Source organism: Pseudophryne corroboree, chromosome 8, assembly GCF_028390025.1.
Source record: "Pseudophryne corroboree isolate aPseCor3 chromosome 8, aPseCor3.hap2, whole genome shotgun sequence".
In the NCBI taxonomy this organism is placed as follows: domain Eukaryota; kingdom Metazoa; phylum Chordata; class Amphibia; order Anura; family Myobatrachidae; genus Pseudophryne; species Pseudophryne corroboree.
Genome location: NC_086451.1, coordinates 34,263,491 through 34,283,890, shown reverse-complemented (window position 1 = coordinate 34,283,890; position 20,400 = coordinate 34,263,491). Strand labels below are relative to the sequence as shown.

Genomic DNA, 20,400 nt, shown 5'->3' with positions numbered 1-20,400 from the left:
GACTACAGTAAAAACTTTTTATCAAAAGCAAGTTTCTCGTTTATTTAATGAATCCAAACATATTCTATACACAGAGTGGGAAAGTAAATAATTAGTAAATATTGTCAGTACAGTGTACATCAAGCGCAATTAATCCTTTGGTTTTACATTGTGAGATTACAATATAATATTTCATGGTCTGGCCCCAGAATTGTAACCTCTATTACCCCCAGAATTGTAACCTCTATTACCCCCAGAATTGTAACTTATATTACCCCGAGAACTGTAACCTCTATTACTCCCAGAACTGTAACCTCTATTATCCCCAGAACTGTAACCTCTATTACCCCGAGAACTGTAACCTCTATTACCCCCAGAACTGTAACCTCTATTACCCCCAGAACTGTAATCTCTATTACCCCCAGAACTGTAACCTCTATTACCCCCAGAACTGTAACCTCTATTACCCCCAGAACTGTAATCTCTATTACCCCCAGAACTGTTACCTCTATTACCCCCAGAACTGTAACCTCTATTACCCCCAGAACTGTAACCTCTATTACCCCCAGAACTGTAACCTCTATTACCCCCAGAACTGTAATCTCTATTACCCCCAGAACTGTAACCTCTATTACCCCCAGAACCGTAACCTCTATTACCCCCAGAACTGTAACCTCTATTACCCCCAGAACCGTAACCTCTATTACCCCCAGAACTGTAACCTCTATTACCCCCAGAACTGTAACCTCTATTACCCCCCAGAACGGTTACCTCTATTACTCCCAGAACTGTAACCTCTATTACTCCCAGAACTGTAACCTCTATTACCCCCAGAACGGTTACCTCTATTACTCCCAGAACTGTAACCACTGTTACCCCCAGAACCGTAACCTCTATTACCATATTGGAAGAACCATACACGAGTACTTACTGCATGGCTTCCCGACATGGCTCGTAAAAACCCGGCTTCTGCAGCAAGAACTGAAAGACTCAAAGAACATAAGAACAATTGGCATGGAAAAGAATGTCAAGATTACCATGAGAAATACGGATTTATTTCAGTAATGAACTAAACCTTTCCGCAAATAAAAAGTTATAAACTTGCCCCGATCACAGATATCTGCAGGGGAGATGCTTAAATTTTTGGCCAGCGACAGTAACACAATAAGAAACGAAAGAGTGGAAACAAAGAAAATGCAGATACACACTCTGTAGTACTAAGCACCGCATCATAATAATTAGAATAGACTTTGCAATCTAACATAGAGCAAAACTGAAGTGCTTAGCGTATTTTTAGCCCACAACAGCGCCCAGGTGACCACATCTGGTGCAGTGGCGTAACTAGAAATTTTTCTCCCCCAAGCCAAAAAAATCCTCCAGCGCCCCCCCCGCCCTCCCATACCCCCCGTAATTGGCACTAGCAAAGGTAGAAAAATGCGCGCCGCCGGCAAAAAAGGGGGTGTGGCTTTGTCAAAATGGGCGTGGATTTGCGTGGAGGGCGTGGCATTGCAGGAAAAGACTACCTTATACCCCAGTTTTGCAACCTGCACGCCCAGACGTTGGCCACCACAGGAAAGAAAAATAATCCTGATTCATGCCCCTTACATTATTTGTCATTTTTCCTCCTTATAGTAATGCCCAGTATACATTATTCCACATACTGCAATGGCCCTTAGACATTATTCCACACACAATAGTGCACATGACACAATATGCACACACTGTAATGCCCCACACCGTAATGCCTGTGACACATTATGACAGGAATCGCAATGCCGTTATACATTATGCTACACACTACAATGCCCCTGATACATTATAGCACATACAATGTCTGTGACACAGTATGACACACACCACAATGATCCTGAGACATTATACCACATACCACAATGCCCGTGATATAGTATACAACACACCGTAATGCCTGATACATTATGACACACACCGCAATGTCCGTGATACATTATGCCACACACCATAATGCCCATTACACATTAAGTTCTACAGTAAGGCTTCTAATTACTTTTAAATTACCTGCTCGTTGCCAGGGGTTTCATGCTCTTGGTTCCATGCACGGTGCCAGGGGTTTTCATGCTCAGGGTGTCATGCTCGTTGCCAGGGGTTTCATGCACTGGGTGTCATGCTCGTTGCTAGGGGGTAGTGCTTGTTGCTAGGGCCATGCTCCCAGTGCCACATATGCCCCCAGTGCCAGACATTCCCCCACAGTGCGAGGTATATGCCCCTAGTGCCAGATATTCCCCCACAGTGCCAGGTACATGCCCCCAGTGCCACATATACCCCCCCCCCCCAGTGCCACACATGCCCCCTCAGTGCCTGCTCCCCCCAGTGCCAAATGTTCCCCCACAGTGCCACATATGCCCCCTCAGTGCCTGCTCCCCCCAGTGCCAAATATTCCCCCACAGTGCCAGGTATATGCCCCCAGTGCCAGATATTCCCCCACAGTGCCAGGTATATGCCTCCAGTGCCAGATCTTCCCCCCAGTGCCAGGTATATGCCCCCAGTGCCAGATCTGCCCCCACAGTGCCAGGTATATGCCCCTAGTGCCAGATCTGCCCCCACAGTGCCAGGTATATGCCCCCAGTGCCAGATCTTCCCCCCACAGTGCCAGGTATATGCCCCCAGTGCCAGATCTGCCCCCACAGTGCCAGGTATATGCCCCCAGTGCCAGATCTGCTCCCACAGTGCCAGGTATATGCCCCCAGTGCCAGATCTGCCCCCACAGTGCCAGGTATATGCCCCCAGTGCCAGATCTTCCCCCCACAGTGCCAGGTATATGCCCCCAGTGCCAGATCTGCCCCCCACAGTGCCAGGTATATGCCCCCAGTGCCAGATCTTCCCCCCACAGTGCCAGGTATATGCCTCCAGTGCCAGATCTGCCCCCTACAGTGCCAGGTATATGCCCCAAGTGCCAGATCTTCCCCCCACAGTGCCAGGTATATGCCCCCAGTGCCAGATCTGCCCCCCACAGTGCCAGGTATATGCCTCCAGTGCCAGATCTGCCCCCCACAGTGCCAGGTATATGCCCCAAGTGCCAGATCTTCCCCCCACAGTGCCAGGTATATGCCCCAGGTGCCTGCTCCCCCGCCCCCCCCCCCCCATCCCATGTGTTGGAGGGACACGGAGCGCACATTGCGCGTCTCTCCTGTGTCCCTCCCTGGCTCTCCCCCGCTGGTCTAATAAAGGAAGTGCCGGTTCGTGAGCCAATCAGAGCTCACGAACGGCACTTCCTTAGACCGGCCGGGGGAGAGCCAGGGAGGGACAAAGGAGAGACGCGCGATGTGCGCTCCGTGTCCCTCCAACACAGCAGGGAGGGAGAGGAGACCGCAGATTGACATGCAGACACTCGTCCGCATGTCAATCTGTTCTAAATCAGTGGCGCCCCCGCAGCCCCACGCCCCCAAGCCACCGCGAGGACTGCGGGGGCAGTAGTTACGCCACTGATCTGGTGGGTCCCTAGCAGTAAGGTTTAAGTCCAGGGCTGGGACCTCCCAGGTCAGCACAGGCCAACAGCCCCAAGGCATCACACTAGTAAGGTGTTGTTAATAAGTGTTACATAGGTACAGGGGCGGATTGGAATGGAAAACCAGCCCAAGAAATTATAGAATCAGCCCTAATGGGGGTGGGGTCTGTTGTGGGGGTGGAGTCTGTTGAGGGGGGGGGGGGGGGAATTCCTCCTCATAGGGTCATATTCTGAGTTTGGTGCAGTTGCGGCCTTCCTTGCATCTTTTGCTGCAGTTCCATCTATGACTTTATGCTATTAACACTACAATGCAGTTCCCTGGTGTACATCCCCACATCCAAATGTGCAAGGACTGAGGTGCCCCCTGTCAGTGTCTATAGATGCTGCAATCATGCTTTGTGTGTCTTTAGACGCCACCATCGGCTGCACCATTGAAACCTTCACCAGCCCTATGCTAGGTGGCCTCCAATGTGAGCAATTTAACACCTCTATATGCAACTACTCCCAGCAACACGCCCATACTATATTATATTTACTGTAACTACGTCTGATGCATCAGCTGATGGGACACGAACTGGCTGGCAAAACGTTAAGTATCTTATAGTGGTGATACTGATTGCAGGACAGCCTGCATGTGGGCAGCCACTGTCCTTGTCAGATATGCCTCCCCAAACTTTGCATGGGGGAGTTAACGCTGGAGGCACCCAGTGAATTATATCACCCGCAGTACCTGCGATGGCTCACTCCCCTCTAGGGGCCTCTTAAATATAGAGACGCCCTCTCTCTAATAAAAAAAATACACTTTCTCTCCAGATTCATGTACCATCATAAAAAGACCCCCAAATCCCGTAACAGCTAACAAAATCCTGAATCGTGATCTAGAGGTAGGTTTATTAAAGCTTATATAAATGAAAAGTGGTGCAGTTGCCATAGCAACTAGGATGCATTAGAGAAATAATGGCTAGTATCTGACTGGTTGCTACGGGCAACACAACCACTTTTCCTTTTTAGAAGATTTAGTAAATCTGCTCCATATATTCAGTACATTCCTACTTTGCAAGTCACTTTAGTAGTAGTTAGTTACTGATTATATTCTGAATTTTGATATTTGGGTTAGTGCATACTTGCCTACCTGACCCTCTCCATGAGGGAGAAAATGCTCTGTTCCTGGTCTTTCCTGGTAATGTATGATTGTCATCACCTGTGGTGAAACACCTTTCTTATCAATTAGCCAGCTCACCACAGGTGATGGCAATCATACATTACCAGGAAAGTCCAGGAACAGAGCATTTTCTCCCTCATGGAGAGGGTCAGGTAGGCAAGTATGGGTTAGTGCCAATAATTGAACGAAACAAAAGTTGAATTGTTTAGTATAACCTGTCTATGCTTATACATCAGACCCACCTGGGGACGGAGAGGCTCAAAGCCGCTGTACTGATCGTTGGGAACCACAGAGGAGATGATCTAGGCAGTACAAAGGAAATTTGTTATCAGACTACCATACCTCCCAACATGACCCTCTCCAGGAGGGACAGAATGCTCTGCTTCGGGACTTTTCTCTTAATGTATGATTGCCATCACCTGTGCTGAATTACCTTTCTTACCAAATAACTAGTTCAACACAGGTGATGGCAATTATATATTAAAGAGGGAAGTCCAGAAACAGTGTATTCTGTCCCTCCTGGACAGGGTCATGTTGGGAGGTATGGACTACAATAACTCTTCACAGAACTTTCATTAGTCTTATCGGATAACCTGCCTAATTCTGTGTATGAGAAACTTATCTCTATGGTACCACAGGACAGCCACAGCCAGAATGGATATACAGGTTGAGTATCCCTTATCCAAAATGCTTGGGAGCAGAAGTATTTTGGGTATCGGATTTTTCCGTATTTTGGAATAATTGCATACCATAATGAGATATCATGGCAATGGGACCCAAGTCTAAGCACAGAATTCATTTCTGTTTCATATACACCCTATACACACAGCCTGAAGGTCATTTAATACAATCTTTTTAATAACCTTGGGGGTTATTCCGAGTTGATCGCAAGCTGCAGTTGTTTGCAGCGCAGCAATCAGGCTAAAAAAAAGGCAGTTCTGCGCATGCGAATGCAACGCAATGCGGATGCACGTAGTATGAGCACAACAAACGATTTAGTTTCACACAAGGTCTAGCGAAGCTTTTCAGTCGCACTGCTGGCCGCATAGTGATTGACAGGAAGAGGGCGTTTCTGGGTGGCAACTGACCGTTTTCAGGGAGTGTTCGGAAAAACGCAGGTGTGCCAGGAAAAACACAGGCGTGGCTGGGCGGACGCAGGGCGTGTTTGTGACGACAAAACAGGAACTGAACAGTTTGAAGTGATCGCAAGCGCTGAGTAGGTTTTGAGCTACTCTGAAACTGCACAAAAAGAACTTTGTAGCCGCTCTGCGATCCATACGTTTGCACTTCTGCTAAGCTAAAATACACTCCCAGTGGGCGGCGGCATAGCGTTTGCACGGCTGCGAGCGATCAACTCGGAATGACCACCCTTGTGCATTAAATAAAGTTTGTGTACATTGAGCCATCAGAAAACAAAGGTTTCACTATCTCACTCAAAAAAATCCGTATTTCGAAATATTTGGCTATGAGATACTCAACCTGTACTGTATGAATTTAAGCATAGATTTCCGAATGAGTCCATGAAATAAAAAGGTTGTAACTATAGATTAGATTACGGCATGACAAGATACTTACCACAACGAGAAGTAATAGCAATAAAAAATAAATGTTATAACCACATGAAACGGTCTCTTCCTGTGTCTGATGTTTATTAGGAATTGTCGTTTTAGGGTCTAATGCTGAGTATGACCCAACAACATGGGCGGAGAAGGCATCCAGGTCAGCACAAGGAGTGGCGTGGCGCAGTGTCAGGGGGCGTGGTGGGGGTAAATTATGCTGCATAGGGGCGGAGCTAAGGCGTGGTCATGTGATCGCATCATCGTGGCCCTGCCCTCTGCAACTCAATGCCCAGATGACCGTCATTGAGAAGCAGGGGGCAGGGGCACGATGATGCAATTCCACGTCCGGCCGTGAGACTTGGCCACTCTTCCGGGAAGCCGGGAGAGCAACTCGATTTTCAGGAGCCTCCCGGCCATTATGGGAGAGTAGGAAACCTTTGTGTTCATGTCAGAGATTTAGGGGGAGATATAGTAAGCAGTGAAAAGAGCAGAGAAGTGAGCCAGGGAGAAGTTGACCATGACAACCAATCAGCATTGAAGTAACTTTTGTAATTTGCATACTATAAAATTATACAAAGCAGCTGATTGGTTGCCATTGGCAACTTCTCCACTGGCTCACTTCTCCGCTCTTTTCACTACTTAGTACATCTCCCATGATCGCTAATTATGGGGTCTATTCATGAAGCAGTGAAAAGGATGGAGAAGTGAGCCAGTGGAGAAGTTGCCCATGGCAACCAATCAGCATTGAAGTCACATTTAGAATTTGCATACTCTACAATTGTACGGAGCAGCTGATTGGTTGTCATGGGCAATTTTTCCATAGGCTCACTTCTCCACCATTTTCATTGATTCATGAATAGACCCTTATCTGCTCCTATAGTAACTGTGAGGAGCTCTGCTAAATTGTTTCATGAGGAGAGAATGGCTTTCTGGGAAAATAGGTGTTTTTTTAAAATATAAATGAAGGAAACCCCTAAATCCCAATCATCCAGACAAAAGATTTCATACCTGTGGTATTGTTTAGTTTGTATTTATTATAACCATTCCATCTGGTTACACCCTGAACAAGGGTTTGTCTGTTGACACTTGTAAATGGGGCTGAGTCATTTGTGGTGTCAATTCCCTGCTTACCTTTGGTTTACCCAGGAAGTCTTTGAATTTAAGTTGATCGACTTCTTGCTTGCGAGGCCTGAATAGTTCCCCCTCCGGTACTCCCATCGGCTGGAGCAGAACTTGTCTCTGTGGGGGAGGGGACACAGATTCCACCGTGAGGTCATATCAGGAATAGTCCTGAATATATCAGACAGTCACTGACATATAATGACTTCACTGGGTCAATCATTACCTCATTAAATTATTCCCAGGAAACATCCCTATCTCCTAGCATTGGCATAGCTATCTGTAATCTGATAACGATCCGTTTGTCAAAGCTGACGATAATCGGAGAATATGAGGGCTGGATTCAAGAAGTTACAGAGGTAAATCCGGGCTTGCGTTGCCTGTTTTACTATTACCCTATTAAATCCAGCCCTCAGAGACGGAGAGAATGGTTGGTGATGGTTTACACACACTGGACCTCAATTAAGAAAGCAGAAAACATCAAAGTTGCAGAGCAAAATCTACTTTGTGCCCCGCAAATTGCGCAGGTACGTCTGGGTTTGCCAAGCAGAACGTCAGCGTTTGCGGAGGAGCAGATATTTGCAGCGACGGTCCTAAAATCCCACCACTCTCACAATGCAGCCTTATTGCACTTACCTGAATCTGAGTCAGAGCCACGTCTAGCCTGAGACTCCCGGTTTCCCCCGGTAGGCATCTGAAGGCCTCGTTCAGCTTTTCCTGCGCTTTTTCCCATTTTCCCAGGTAACTGAGAATGACCGCCGTATTATACACAACCTGCGCAAAACACAAAAGGGATGTAAAGCCACCAATATGTGGAGATTACAAGTTACAACACACACAGAGAAAGGGAATTCTGGGCCTGGCCCAGAGATGGACGCAAACCCAATTTTTCCGCGGTTGAGCGAATTATCAGCATCTAAGTCTAAAGCTGGTTACACACTGGACGATATATTAAACGAGATTGCTGACAACGACCAGTCATTACAATTATTCCGTAATATCGTTCAGTGTGTACGCACTACGGACCTGATACAGAGATGGATACGCCGCAAGATCTGCGTCCATCTCCTCACATGCTGGGGGCCGCCCATCACAGGGCAAGGCCGTCCAGCATACGTAGTGCCGCCTCCCGATGTAATTGCAGACGCATCGAATTAAAGTTGACGCCTTGCAGTGCAACCAGGCGGTCCGCCGCCATTTTGTAAATTGGAGCGGCTATATGTGACGTCATGCAGCCGCCCCGGAAATGCTCCCAGCCTCCCCCATTCGGCCTGCCAGCGAAACGCTGCGTTGATGCCACTCTCAGTGGCGCACCCAGGGGGGTTTCCGAGCACCCAGAAACCCCCCTCCACTAAAAAAAAAATATTTTTTTTTATTTTTATTTTTTTTAACTGCATGAGTATTATTAATGGCTGTCTAGCGTCCTCTGCAGCCTGCTGTCTTCCTGGTGGCACTTGTAAGTGCAATAAAAGTTTACTTTATTTTAATTATAGTACATATATATCCATGTGCATACATATATATACACATGTGTATACATACATATAAACACACACACACACATATGATATATATACATGTGTATATATATGTGTACTGTATGTGTGTGTACATATATATATATATATATGTGTAGGTATGCATGTTTAATATGCTATGCAAATGTGTATATGTATGTATGTGTGTGTGTATGTATATATATATATATATATATATATATTATGTATATATATATATATATATATACATACACACACACACTAGTTTTACGGACCCAACATATACTGGGTCACCTCAGTCCCCACCCCCGTGATTAGCTCCGCCCAGTTCTGGAAACCCCCTCATGCAAATCCTGCGTTTGCCACTGACTGATGGTCACCGCTGTCAATTACTTTGTGGCCACAAGGTGTAGGGTCGGGTCGCGCACTGCAGATGGTGTGCGTGCACAGACCCCCGAATGCAGCTGCTGTGTACAGACGCGCGGCTGCGTTTGGGTCTGAATGACTCCCTATATCGCTAGCGAAGCGCACTCCCGTGGCTCGCTGGCGACCATCCCTGTCATTAGTACATGAAATACAACAATGTCGCTAACGACTAGAAGCAAATCGTGAGGTGTGTACGCCACCAATGACGAATGACATGTTAAATTAGGCTAAACCCCCAGTGTCGAATAACTCACGTATATTGGCCCTCATTCCGAGTTGATCGCTCGCTAGCCACTTTTAGCAGCCGTGTAAACACATAGTCGCCGCCCACGGGGGAGTGCATTTTCGCTTTGCAAGTGTGCGAACGCCTGTGCAGCCGAGCGCTGCAAAAACAGTTTGTGCAAAACAAGACCAGCCCTGTAGTTACTTATCCTGTGCGATTAATCCAGCGTTGCAGGTCCCGGAATTGACGTCAGATACCCGCCCTGCAAACGCCTGCCCACGCCTGCGTTTTCCCAAACACTCCCAGAAAACGGTCAGTTGACACCTACAAACGCCTTCTTCCTGCCAATCTCCTTGCGATCGGCTGTGCGAATGGATTCTTGGCTAGATCCATCGCTCAGCAACGATGCACTTTGTACCCGTACGACGCGCCTGCGCATTGCGGTGCATACGCATGCACAGTTTTGCCGTTTTATTACCTGATCGCTGCACTGCAAAAGTCATCAGCGAGCGATCAACTCGGAATGACCCCCATAGGGCCTAATTCAGACTGATCGGATCATAATGCGCGTGTGTGAGGCCAAACTGCAAAAAAATCCTGTTTTTTTTTTTATCGCTAGGAGAACGCAGGCTGATTGTCAGGATGCGGGCGTTTGGCGGTGGTAACTGGCCGTTTTCTGGGAGTGTCGGGAAAAATGCAGGCGTTCACACGCGTTTTCAGGGTGGGTGTATGACGTCAGCTCCGGCCCCGATCAGCCTGTTTGTATCGCACTGTAGGATTAGGTCCTGGGCTACACACAAAAAAAATAATTCAATGGTGAGTGATTTGCGAATGGATTTGCAGATGTCCGCTGTCTGGCAAAGTTTTTGCATGGCGTACACATGCATTCGCACACTTGCACGGGGCGGGTTTTCACTCTCTATGTGCGGCTGCTATCTGATCACAGACCGCTGCAAAAATGCAGAGAAGAGATCAGGTCTGTATTAGGCCCAATATCGTTTGTCCAGGAGTTCAAGGAAAATCGATATCGTTCCTGGTGCATGTCATCTAGTGTGCACCCAGCTTAAGCACGGGTCTGGGACTCCAGGTCGACAACAAAAAGGTCGACACACCTTTGGGTCAACGCCAATTGGTCGACACACCTTATGTCGCCATGGACAAAAGGTCGACATGGGCAAAAGGTCGACAGGAACAAGGTCGACATGGAAAAGGTCGACATGAGTTTTTTATGTTTTTTGGGTGTCTTTTTCTTCGTAGAGTGACCGGGAACCCAAATTAGTGCACCGCGTCCCCTCGTATGGCTCGCTTCGCTCGCCATGCTTCGGGCATGGTGCCTCCGCTCCGCTTCGCTCGGCACAGATTACCGTTCCAATCGTAGTCCATGTGGATCGTTAAGTATGAAAAGGTTCCAAAAAAGAAAAAAAGTGTGAAAAACTCATGTCGACCTTTTTCCATGTCGACCTTTTGTCCATGTCAACATAAGGTGTGTCGACCAATTGGCGTCGACCTAAGGTGTGTCGACCTTTTTGTTGTCGACCTGGAGTCCGGATACCCTTAAGCACATGTGCTGCGACAGTCCCGTGGCATTTATTCGCTAAGCGATTGACAGTCACGGAACGTTCGGCGGCTGTAACTGGGAGTGGCGACAGAAATGCAGACCGTCTGACCATTGCTGTGTCCTGCATGTGTAACACCCTCAACACTGACCCCCAGAGGCCAATCTGTGAGCTCCCACCTCAAGCCTATTGCGACACCGTCCTACCTCCCAGGAGTAGAGCAGATGGCGGAGTCCCAGCTGCTTGTAGTCTATAACGCTGTTGTCTCTCAGCTGAGCCAGGGCCAGGTGGCAGTCAGTCAGCGCCTTCTCATACCTGTTGGGTAGACAGAGCTTATGCTGTGTTACATGCGGAGATGTGATACATATAAACTGTGCGGCTGGCCAGACATAACCTGATTGTAGGCAGTAGGTCATTTGTGACTTCAGTGCTTCAGGAACCAATAACATACTGTAGCCAACACACTGTCTAACACTGCCGGTACCCAGTGTCGGACTGGGGCATGAATGGCCCACCGGGGTAATGCAGTTATAGAGGCCCATACTTAGGGGTGTGGCCAGCCTACAAAGGGGGTGTGGCCAGCCTCCACAGAGGCTTGAAATACACAATAGTTTAGTGCAGTGTAATGCAACATATCTACCATGTATAATACAAGTGCACAGTCTGGAACCTGATCCCTAGAGGAAGGAGTGGGCACTCAGGCAGTGGGGCCTACCGGTGGTTTCCCTGGTACCCCTGTGGGCCAGTCCGACCCTGCCGGTCCCCCTAGTCTGAGCCTTCTGTACATGGCAGTGTTAAACACTTGTTAGTACATATGTGGGACACCAGATACACAATAAGGAGATTTCCCTGGTCTGTGCTTACCTCTCTAGCTTGAAATGTACGTAGCTCCTTTGAAAAAAGCCAACAGCGAGACAGTTGTCCTTGGCAACGCATTGACTGTAAGCCTATGGGGAGAGGCGATATTAGTCTGTGAGTATGTACAGGTATACCGCGTGTCCTGCTGGTCATTATCTGCTGATGGGAGTGGTCACATAACATTATTCCGCACAAGATCTCGCTAGCTTCTGTACGCTATGGGACTTCCGTGGGTCTAGTTACTTAGCCTTGGCTGGATATAAAGTGGATGGAGATAAAGTACCAGCCAATCAGCTCCTAGCTGTCATTTTTCAAACACAGCCTGTGACATGGTAGTTAGGAGATGATTGGAGGAGCGTCTAGTTACCCTTCGTGGAGAGGACCTTTCCCATAAGCCCCTGGGTCCATGACAACCGCTGATTTGCTGGTACCTTATATCCGTCCACTTTATCTCCATCCAAGGATCAGTAAATAGACCCCTTAGTCCCTTACCATGGCTCCCAGTCTCACTAGTATTAGTCTCCAAGCAAACGACCGATGTTCAGTACTTTGCGCATGCACAGGATTGGTTCTGCACGTCCGCGATCAGGTCCTGTAACGTAGGAAGCAGGACGGCAGCATACTGTCAGTGACTGACAGTCTGCTGTCATTTGGAGGCGGGGAGGGAGAGACGACGGCCTCCATTTCCCAAAACGGAGGCGTGTTGCCGCTGTTTAGGGGGAGGGAAGAGGCCAGGGATCTCTGTCGTTGGACGGAGATTTCGGGCCTCTGCGACACAACGAGTGGCTTGTGCAACCCCATGGGTGCCGCGCCCGCAAGCCACCCGATTGTGACTGTCCTAGGATGCAGGTAGGAGGCGTTTGCTTGTTGTAGACACCTCCTACTGCATTTACATACAGAGCTATCGCTGCTGCTGCTTCCAAAGAAGGACAGCAACTCCAACCATATCTGAATTAGCCCCATAGTCCCTTCCTTCAGTATTGGTCCCTAACACCAAACGTTAAGTCGGGACACGGATACATATGCCACATCATGTTCGTGGTGTCGCATCACATTGGGGGTATGTCCCAATACCCCTTCCCTGCCCTGAACCACTCTTCTGTATCTGTATAGAGGGATGGTAAATGGGAAACAGCTCACAACATAACCAGTAGTTTTGGACAAACATAACGGATGTCGGGGTGGCTTGGCAAAACCACAGAAGTGGGACTATCCCTCCTTAGTTAGGGTTTTGGGAGGTATGTTAGTTCCCTAACACAACTTCTGGTTTTCTTGCATTAGTCCCCAGTACATTGCTTTCGTTTAAAAATTGCAATCACCTAGGACTGTAGGAGAGAGTTGGCAGAACCCAATTAAACAGATACAGGAGGATTTGGCCGACAGATCCCTGGAACCTTTATGTGTACATGGAGTACCAACATTTATTTATTGAGCACCAGTATATTCTGTTGCTCTTTAAGATAACCCCAGAAGCTCCTCTGATTCTCTACATTACATAGACATGATATACGACTAGCATTTAGATAATGCCTCAGTTCCAGGTTAGTTTAATACATAAGAGGGGTCATTCCGAGTTGTTCGCTCGCTAGCTGATTTTAGCAGCATTGCACACGCTAGGCCGCCGCCCTCTGGGAGTGTATCTTAGCTTAGCAGAATAGCGAACGAAAGATTAGCAGAATTGCGAATAGAAATTTCTTAGCAGTTTCTGAGTAGCTCCAGACCTACTCACAGATTGCGATCAGCTCAGGCCGTTTCGTTCCTGGTTTGACGTCACAAACACGCCCTGCGTTCGGCCAGCCACTCCTCCGTTTCTCCAGACACTCCCGCGTTTTTCTCTGACACTCTTGCGTTTTTCCGCACACTCCCAGAAAACGGCCAGTTTCTGCCCAGAAACACCCACTTCCTGTCAATCACACTCCGATCACTTCAACGATGAAAATTCTTAGTTCGGACGCGAGTAAATCTACTAAGTTTTGTGGTAAAATACCATGCGCATGCGCATTTAGCCTTAATCGCTCCGTTGCGAAAATCGGCAACGAGCGATCAACTCGGAATGACCCCCATGGTGCTGACCACTGATACTTTCCACTCCTTTATTTGGGCGTTGCCCTTTACCACATTCTGGAATAATTAAGCAAGAGAATTGCATACCGGAGAAGTTAGGTCAGAGCATTTCTAGGAGATTAGTATAATTACAACATTTTGCTAAGATGTGGGCAGCCACAGTTTACGGTATGGGCTGCAACTGAGACCTGCGCACTGGTAAGAGAGTGCACCGCGCGTACTTACTGCAAATATGCGCTGTGCTCTACAATTGCTGTCAACAATGCAGGTGCACACTCTATAGTACTAATCACTGCTAATCAGAATAATTATAATAAACTCTGCAATCTAATAGGCCCTACACACTGGCCGATTTGTTGGAAAGATATGAACGATCTCGTTCATAAATGAACGAGAACTCGTTCATATCTTTCAGTGTGGATGCTCCAGCGATGAACGATGCGCGGCCCCGCGCTCGTTCATCGCTGGTCCCCCGTCGGCTGTGCATGCAGGCCAATATGGACGATCTCGTCCATATTAGCCTGCACTTCAATGGAGCCGCGTGACGGGGGGAGTGAAGAAACTTCACTCCCCCCGTCACTGCCCCCCCCCCCCGCCGCCGGGTCGCTCGTCGGCCGTATCCGCCGTCGGGCAGCTCGGCGGCGGATCGGCCAGTGTGTAGGGCCCATAAGGGCGGGATGTACTAATGGGAAAATCCAATTTTTGGGATTTTACCGCATTCCCCATATGTCCTACTAAGCCCCAGATCAGGCCCCTCCCAGCATCCGCCACAGCCGGTGCGGCCTTCTGCGCATGCGCAGATGGACCCCCGTGTCATAAACCCATAAGTCCAGAGACAGGCGGTCATCGCAAAGGGCAGCTTTTATCGGGAGAGCTGCCCTTTGCAATACTAATCACATATGTTAGTACATATGCGATTAGTATTGGCACTGTAAGTGGTGGTACATCCCACCCTAACATAGAGCAAAACTGAGGTGCTTAGCATAATTTTTGGCCAAAAAAATGGCCCATCAACCGCGACCAGGTGAACTCATTTGGTGCGTCCCTAACACTAAGGTGCAAGTCCAAAAGGATGTATAGTATACTGTATAATATACTGGTCATGTGACTGCATAACACACTTGCCTACCCTCCTGGAACAGCCAGAAGGCTCCTGAAAATCGGGTGGCACTCCCGGCCACCCGGAAGAGTGTGCAAATCTCCTGGAACCAGCCGCCACCTCCCGCCAGCCTCCCATTTACCACTGAAAGCGGACGGTGCAGATGGCAGATGATGTGATATGCGCAGAATTGTGTCATCATAGCCACACATCCTGCTGTACAATGGCAGTACTTTCGGCATTGTCTAGCATGGAGGCACGGCCACGATGATGTGAACCACGCCCCCTACCCTGCTTAATATGCCCCCCACCCCCAGAACACCCGCCCTACACTGCATTACGCCCCCGAGCCACCACCTGCTGTGCTGGCTTGCCTGCTCCCTCCCGGAGAGGAACGTCGGAATGTTGGCAAGTATTCTGAATAATATACTGGATAAGTGGTTCTGCTGGGAATGCACCACAGTTAATTATACCCTATTAACCGCTGCCTTGCAATTACTGAGCAGAAAAGAGGACGATCGGCAGAAACTGTGAGGCTTTCTTTTTCTTCTCTTTCTAACAATTTACATAGAAAGCCAAAATGGAATACATACACATATACATTCCCCTGGAACAGTAGGCAGCGCCCATGAGTCCAGATTATTGCCACACATCTGGGCTACAGGTGTTTTCTTTTTATTTCTTACACGCAATATTGCATCCAGCCCATGCGCAAAGGTAGCAGTTACCGCAGCTCAGTACTATGTAATAAGGGACTGATTTACCTGCAGAGCGTTCTCTAAATCTCCTTTCAGAATGTGAATGCATCCAATGTTGAACCAGATCTTTGAGGGAGGATCATCGATACAGGTAAAGTGCTGCAAAGCCGAATCCAAATCCTTCTGATCTGCTGCCAGGACGCCTTCATTCCAGCACTTCACCAGGTCCTTGTATGGCATCCTGAGGGGAGAGGTCAGTGTCCCCTAGTGTCTGTGTATTAGGAGGAGGGGAGAGGTCAGTGTTCCCTGATGTCTGTGTATAAGGAGCAAAGCAGAGTTCAGTGCCCCCTGATGTCTGTGTATTAGGAGGAGGGGAGAGGTCAGTGCCCCCTGATGTCTGTGTATTAGGAGGAGGGGAGAGGTCAGTGTCCCCTGATGTGAGGTAGGTGAGATCAGCCAGCGTCGGGTGGCAAGAAGCTGAGTTCTGTACCTAGCAGGAAGTGCAGGGCTACCTGTCCCTCTTCTCCCTCCCTCCCTCTCATTCCAATCCACTCTCTGCGACAGTAACGAGTGACAGAGCAGAGCACGTCCTCAAATGTTTAAATTCCTGACTTGCATAACGCTGAGGCAATATACTCACCTGTGTGATTATCAGAAGCCTCGGTTTCCCAGTTTCCTCAGACAATACTGACCCACACTTCCTAATATTACTTGGGTCAAAGGAGAGTCACCAAAGTTTTGCAAAAAGTTTCTTGTGCACTAAAAAAAAACAAAAAAAAAAACGCTAATTTACAGCCAAACCTACATATGGGAAAACATAAAGATATTTGTACATTCAATATTCACATCCTTTGCTGGTAAAAATGGTGAAAACGGCCTTTCATTCTTTTTGCGTTATTTTCGGGAAACCCCCTATGGGAGTTTGGGGTTGTCTTGTGGTTACTCTTGGTACATTTTGATCAGTCATGTCAACCTCTTCTGTACTTATCGACCATAAGCCACACCTCACAACTTGCGACTGTCAGCAGTCGGGTCCTGCCGCGCCGAAGGCACGTCCGTGGCTGAAAAGGGTGCTGGGCCTCGGAGGAGGGGCAGAGCCTACTGCAGCGACCTCCGTTGTTGTCATTTGGTGGGCAGCCCCCAGCTATCCCTCCCCGCACTGATAGATGATGTACGCATGCACACGGCATCTATTCAGTGATCAACGGCTGCTTTGCAGAGCAGATGGCCCGCGGATGGGACTGTCCAGAATAGGAGGTAAAACCATACATTATAAATGATTGACGCTTAAAAAAACCCCATCTGAGTTTAGCCGGGAACCCGCACCTCCGGCCAACCCGGACTTCATTAAATCCGGACCATTGTGTATGAACTGATGGCTGAAACTTTTCGCCATTGACTGCTAACATTGTGCGCCACATCTGGCGCAAACCAGACGCATAAGCGACCCCTGCAGAACTGTTGCATGAGCCCCGTTGTAACCAGCGTTTTCAGAGCTTACACACCGATCATCTCACAGGGGAGAAGGCCCCCCCCCCCCCCCCCCCACACAACCTGTCTAACAGGTGCTGTGAACACAACAAAGCTGATTAAGCTGGAAAACAACTAACGCAGCTTTATTTAAAAACGTATGTAAAAGTAATTCATCCTGTACACCAGGGGTGGAGAACCTCAGGCCCGAAAGCCATATAAGGCCCGCAGAGCCACTTGATCCGGCACGGCCAGGCTCACCTAGCCAGGCGCCCGCTGAGATTTTGTTACTAGTGGACGTTTGGCTTCTAACCCTCAGTAGCAGTCGGAGGCAGGAGCGCTCACTCCTGAGCTCCGGCTTCCAGCTCTGGCAGTGTGCGTGTGCTGCTGTGCGGTGTTATGGGAGAGATGTTGTGACTTCTCTCCCATAGTTCTGAGGAGCGAGCGGCCAGGCAGAGGGCAACGGTCCGGAAGCAGGAGCGGGGCTGGTGAGTATTGTGGTTTTGTTTGCTTTTAATGTGTGTGTGTAAGCGTCGCTACTAGGGGCATATCTAATGGGGCATAACAACTGACTGGAGGCATATCTAATGAGGCATAACAACTGACTGGAGGCATATCTAATGAGGCATAACAACTGACTGGAGGCATATCTAATGGGGCATAACAAGTGACGGGGCATATCTAATGGGGCATAACAAGTGATGGGGCATATCTAATGGGGCATAACAAGTGACTGGGGGAATACTTACTGGGGCATATCTACTGGGGCATAACAACTGACTGGGGGCATATCTAATGGGGCATAACAACTGACTGGAGGCATATCTAATGGGGCATAACAAGTGACGGGGCATATCTAATGGGGCATAACAAGTGACGGGGCATATCTAATGGGGCATATCTACTGGGGCATAACAACTGACTGGGGGTATATCTACTGGGGGCATAACTACTGACTGGGGGCATATCTAATGGGGCATAACAACTGACTGGAGGCATATCTAATGGGGCATAACAACTGACTGGAGGCATATCTAATGGGGCATAACAAGTGACGGGGCATATCTAATGGGGCATAACAACTGACTGGAGGCATATCTAATGGAGCATAACAAGTGACGGGGCATATCTAATGGGGCATAACAAGTGACTGGAGGAATACTTACTGGGGCATATCTACTGGGGCATAACAACTGACTGGGGGTATATCTACTGGGGGCATAACTACTGACTGGGGGCATAACTACTAGGGGGCATATCTAATGGGGCATAACAAGTGACTGGTGGCATATCTAATGGGGCATAACAAGTGACTGGTGGCATATCTACTGGGGCATAACAACTGACTGGGGGCATAACTACTGACTGGGGGCATAACTACTAGGGGGCATATCTAATGGGGCATAACAACTGACTGGTGGCATATCTAATGGGGCATAACAAGTGACTGGGGTTATATCTACTGGGGGCAAAACTACTGACTGGGGGCATAACTACTGACTGGGGGTATATCTACTGACTGGGGGCATATCTACTGACTGGGGGCATATCTACTGGGGGCATATCTACTGGGGGCATAACTACTGGGGATATATCTACTGGGGGTATATCTACTGGGGGCATATCTACTGGGAGCAGGCTCATTTTTAAGTTGATAATTTTTGTGTGGCCCCCGAAAGTTTTAATAAATATCCAAATGGCCCTTGGTAGAAAAAAGGTTCCCCACCCCTGCTGTACACATTCTTTGGCTTTTATAAATTCCTGTGAATGTGGTTTCACACGAGACCTTTGATTACATAGGGTGCAGGGAATCATGTCTCTATTCTCATTTGGAGTTGCGCAATGCTGTGTAATAATGGATTGAGCAACACTTCCCTCTTTGTAGCACAGTACGGAGAGCTATTGACAGCTATGCCAATAACATACACTGAGTTCCTGGTATGCAGCAAATCCAGTTCTAGAACTACAAGCTGATCCATCAGATACATCTTACATCCTGGTTCTACCAGTCTTTACAAATGAGACATCTATCATTGCTTTCTGTTCAACAGGCCTCATTCAGAGCCGGACGCAGCCCTGATTCAGTCCCAACTGAGCGATGTTTTTCTCACTGCACATGTGCCGTAGCTGCAGTGCACATGTGATGCGAAGGTGCTGTGGCTCTAAATGTTTGTATGTTCTTCCCATGTTTGTATGTTAACTGGGTGCTCCAAAAAATGTTAAAGTTTGTGTGTGCGTTTCTCACATTCTCTAAGTGTTCCTTGGAACAGTGCATGCATGTGACACCATAAAGGAGTCCTCTCCCCTATAAGTAGCATTAGTTTGTAAGATAGTACAGATTGGGGGTGATTCCGAGTTGTTCGCTCGCTAGCTGCTTTTAGCAGCATTGCACACGCTAGGCCGCCGCCCTCTGGGAGTGTATCTTCGCTTAGCAGAATTGCGAACTACAGATTAGCAGAATTGCGAATAAATAATTCTTAGCAGTTTCTGAGTAGCTCCAGACCTACTCACGATCAGCGATCAGTTCAGTCAGTTTCGTTCCTGGTTTGACGTCACAAACACGCCCTGCGTTCGGCCAGCCACTCCCCCGTTTCTCCAGCCACTCCCGCGTTTTTCCCTGACACGCCTGCGTTTTTCCGCAAACGCCGTGAAAACGCAGAGTTTCCGGCCAGAAACACCCATTTCCTGTCAATCACACTACGATCACTTCAACGATGGAAATTCTTCGTTCTGCCATGAGTAAATCTACTAAGTTTTGAGCTAAAATACTTAGCGCATGCGCACTGCGTACCAACGAGCGAACAACTCGGAATGACCCCCATTGTTGGTTGTGTAGGATAGCTCTTTCCCATTCTGTCTGGAAGGTATGTCCAGATTACAGCTGTTCTATATAGCAAAGTAGGGATGGCCATCGGTGGGTTATCCATCAATGGATACCATCAATAGTATCAATGATGGATAACCTTGAAGGTGGGACACCATCTGCAAGGGAACTATTGATGGTTTTGCCCATCCGTGGTCACCATTACTTTAATATTGAGTGAGTCACAGGCCAATCAGGGCCCAGGGGCATGGCTTAATGGGTGTCGGGAGCGGAGCTATGCTCAGTGTCCCTGACACCTTGGAGAAAAAAATATATATATATTTGATAGCTCTTTATCATCGATAGCAGGAAACCATCTGGTTCTCCCCCATCAATGATAA

General features: G+C 48.2%; 1 protein-coding gene across 5 annotated transcripts in view; it reads right to left on the bottom strand.

Moving 5' to 3' along the window:
- Positions 1-20,400, bottom strand: part of NOXA1 (NADPH oxidase activator 1) — an 87,475-nt gene that overhangs the window by 15,039 nt on the left and 52,036 nt on the right. For 3 of the 5 annotated variants that reach the window (XM_063936232.1, XM_063936231.1, XM_063936235.1), the window contains exons 2-9: positions 16,367-16,485; positions 15,793-15,997; positions 11,872-11,954; positions 11,214-11,322; positions 7,940-8,077; positions 7,316-7,423; positions 4,868-4,927; positions 911-948 (exon numbers count right to left, since the gene is read on the bottom strand). In XM_063936232.1, coding sequence (XP_063792302.1) covers positions 911-948; positions 4,868-4,927; positions 7,316-7,423; positions 7,940-8,077; positions 11,214-11,322; positions 11,872-11,954; positions 15,793-15,966 — 710 coding nt within the window. In that variant the 5' untranslated portion in view covers positions 15,967-15,997; positions 16,367-16,485. Of the gene's footprint in view, positions 1-910; positions 949-4,867; positions 4,928-7,315; positions 7,424-7,939; positions 8,078-11,213; positions 11,323-11,871; positions 11,955-15,792; positions 16,230-16,366; positions 16,486-20,400 lie in introns of those variants that run through there. The other 2 variants (XM_063936234.1, XM_063936233.1) reach the window with 2 other exon arrangements.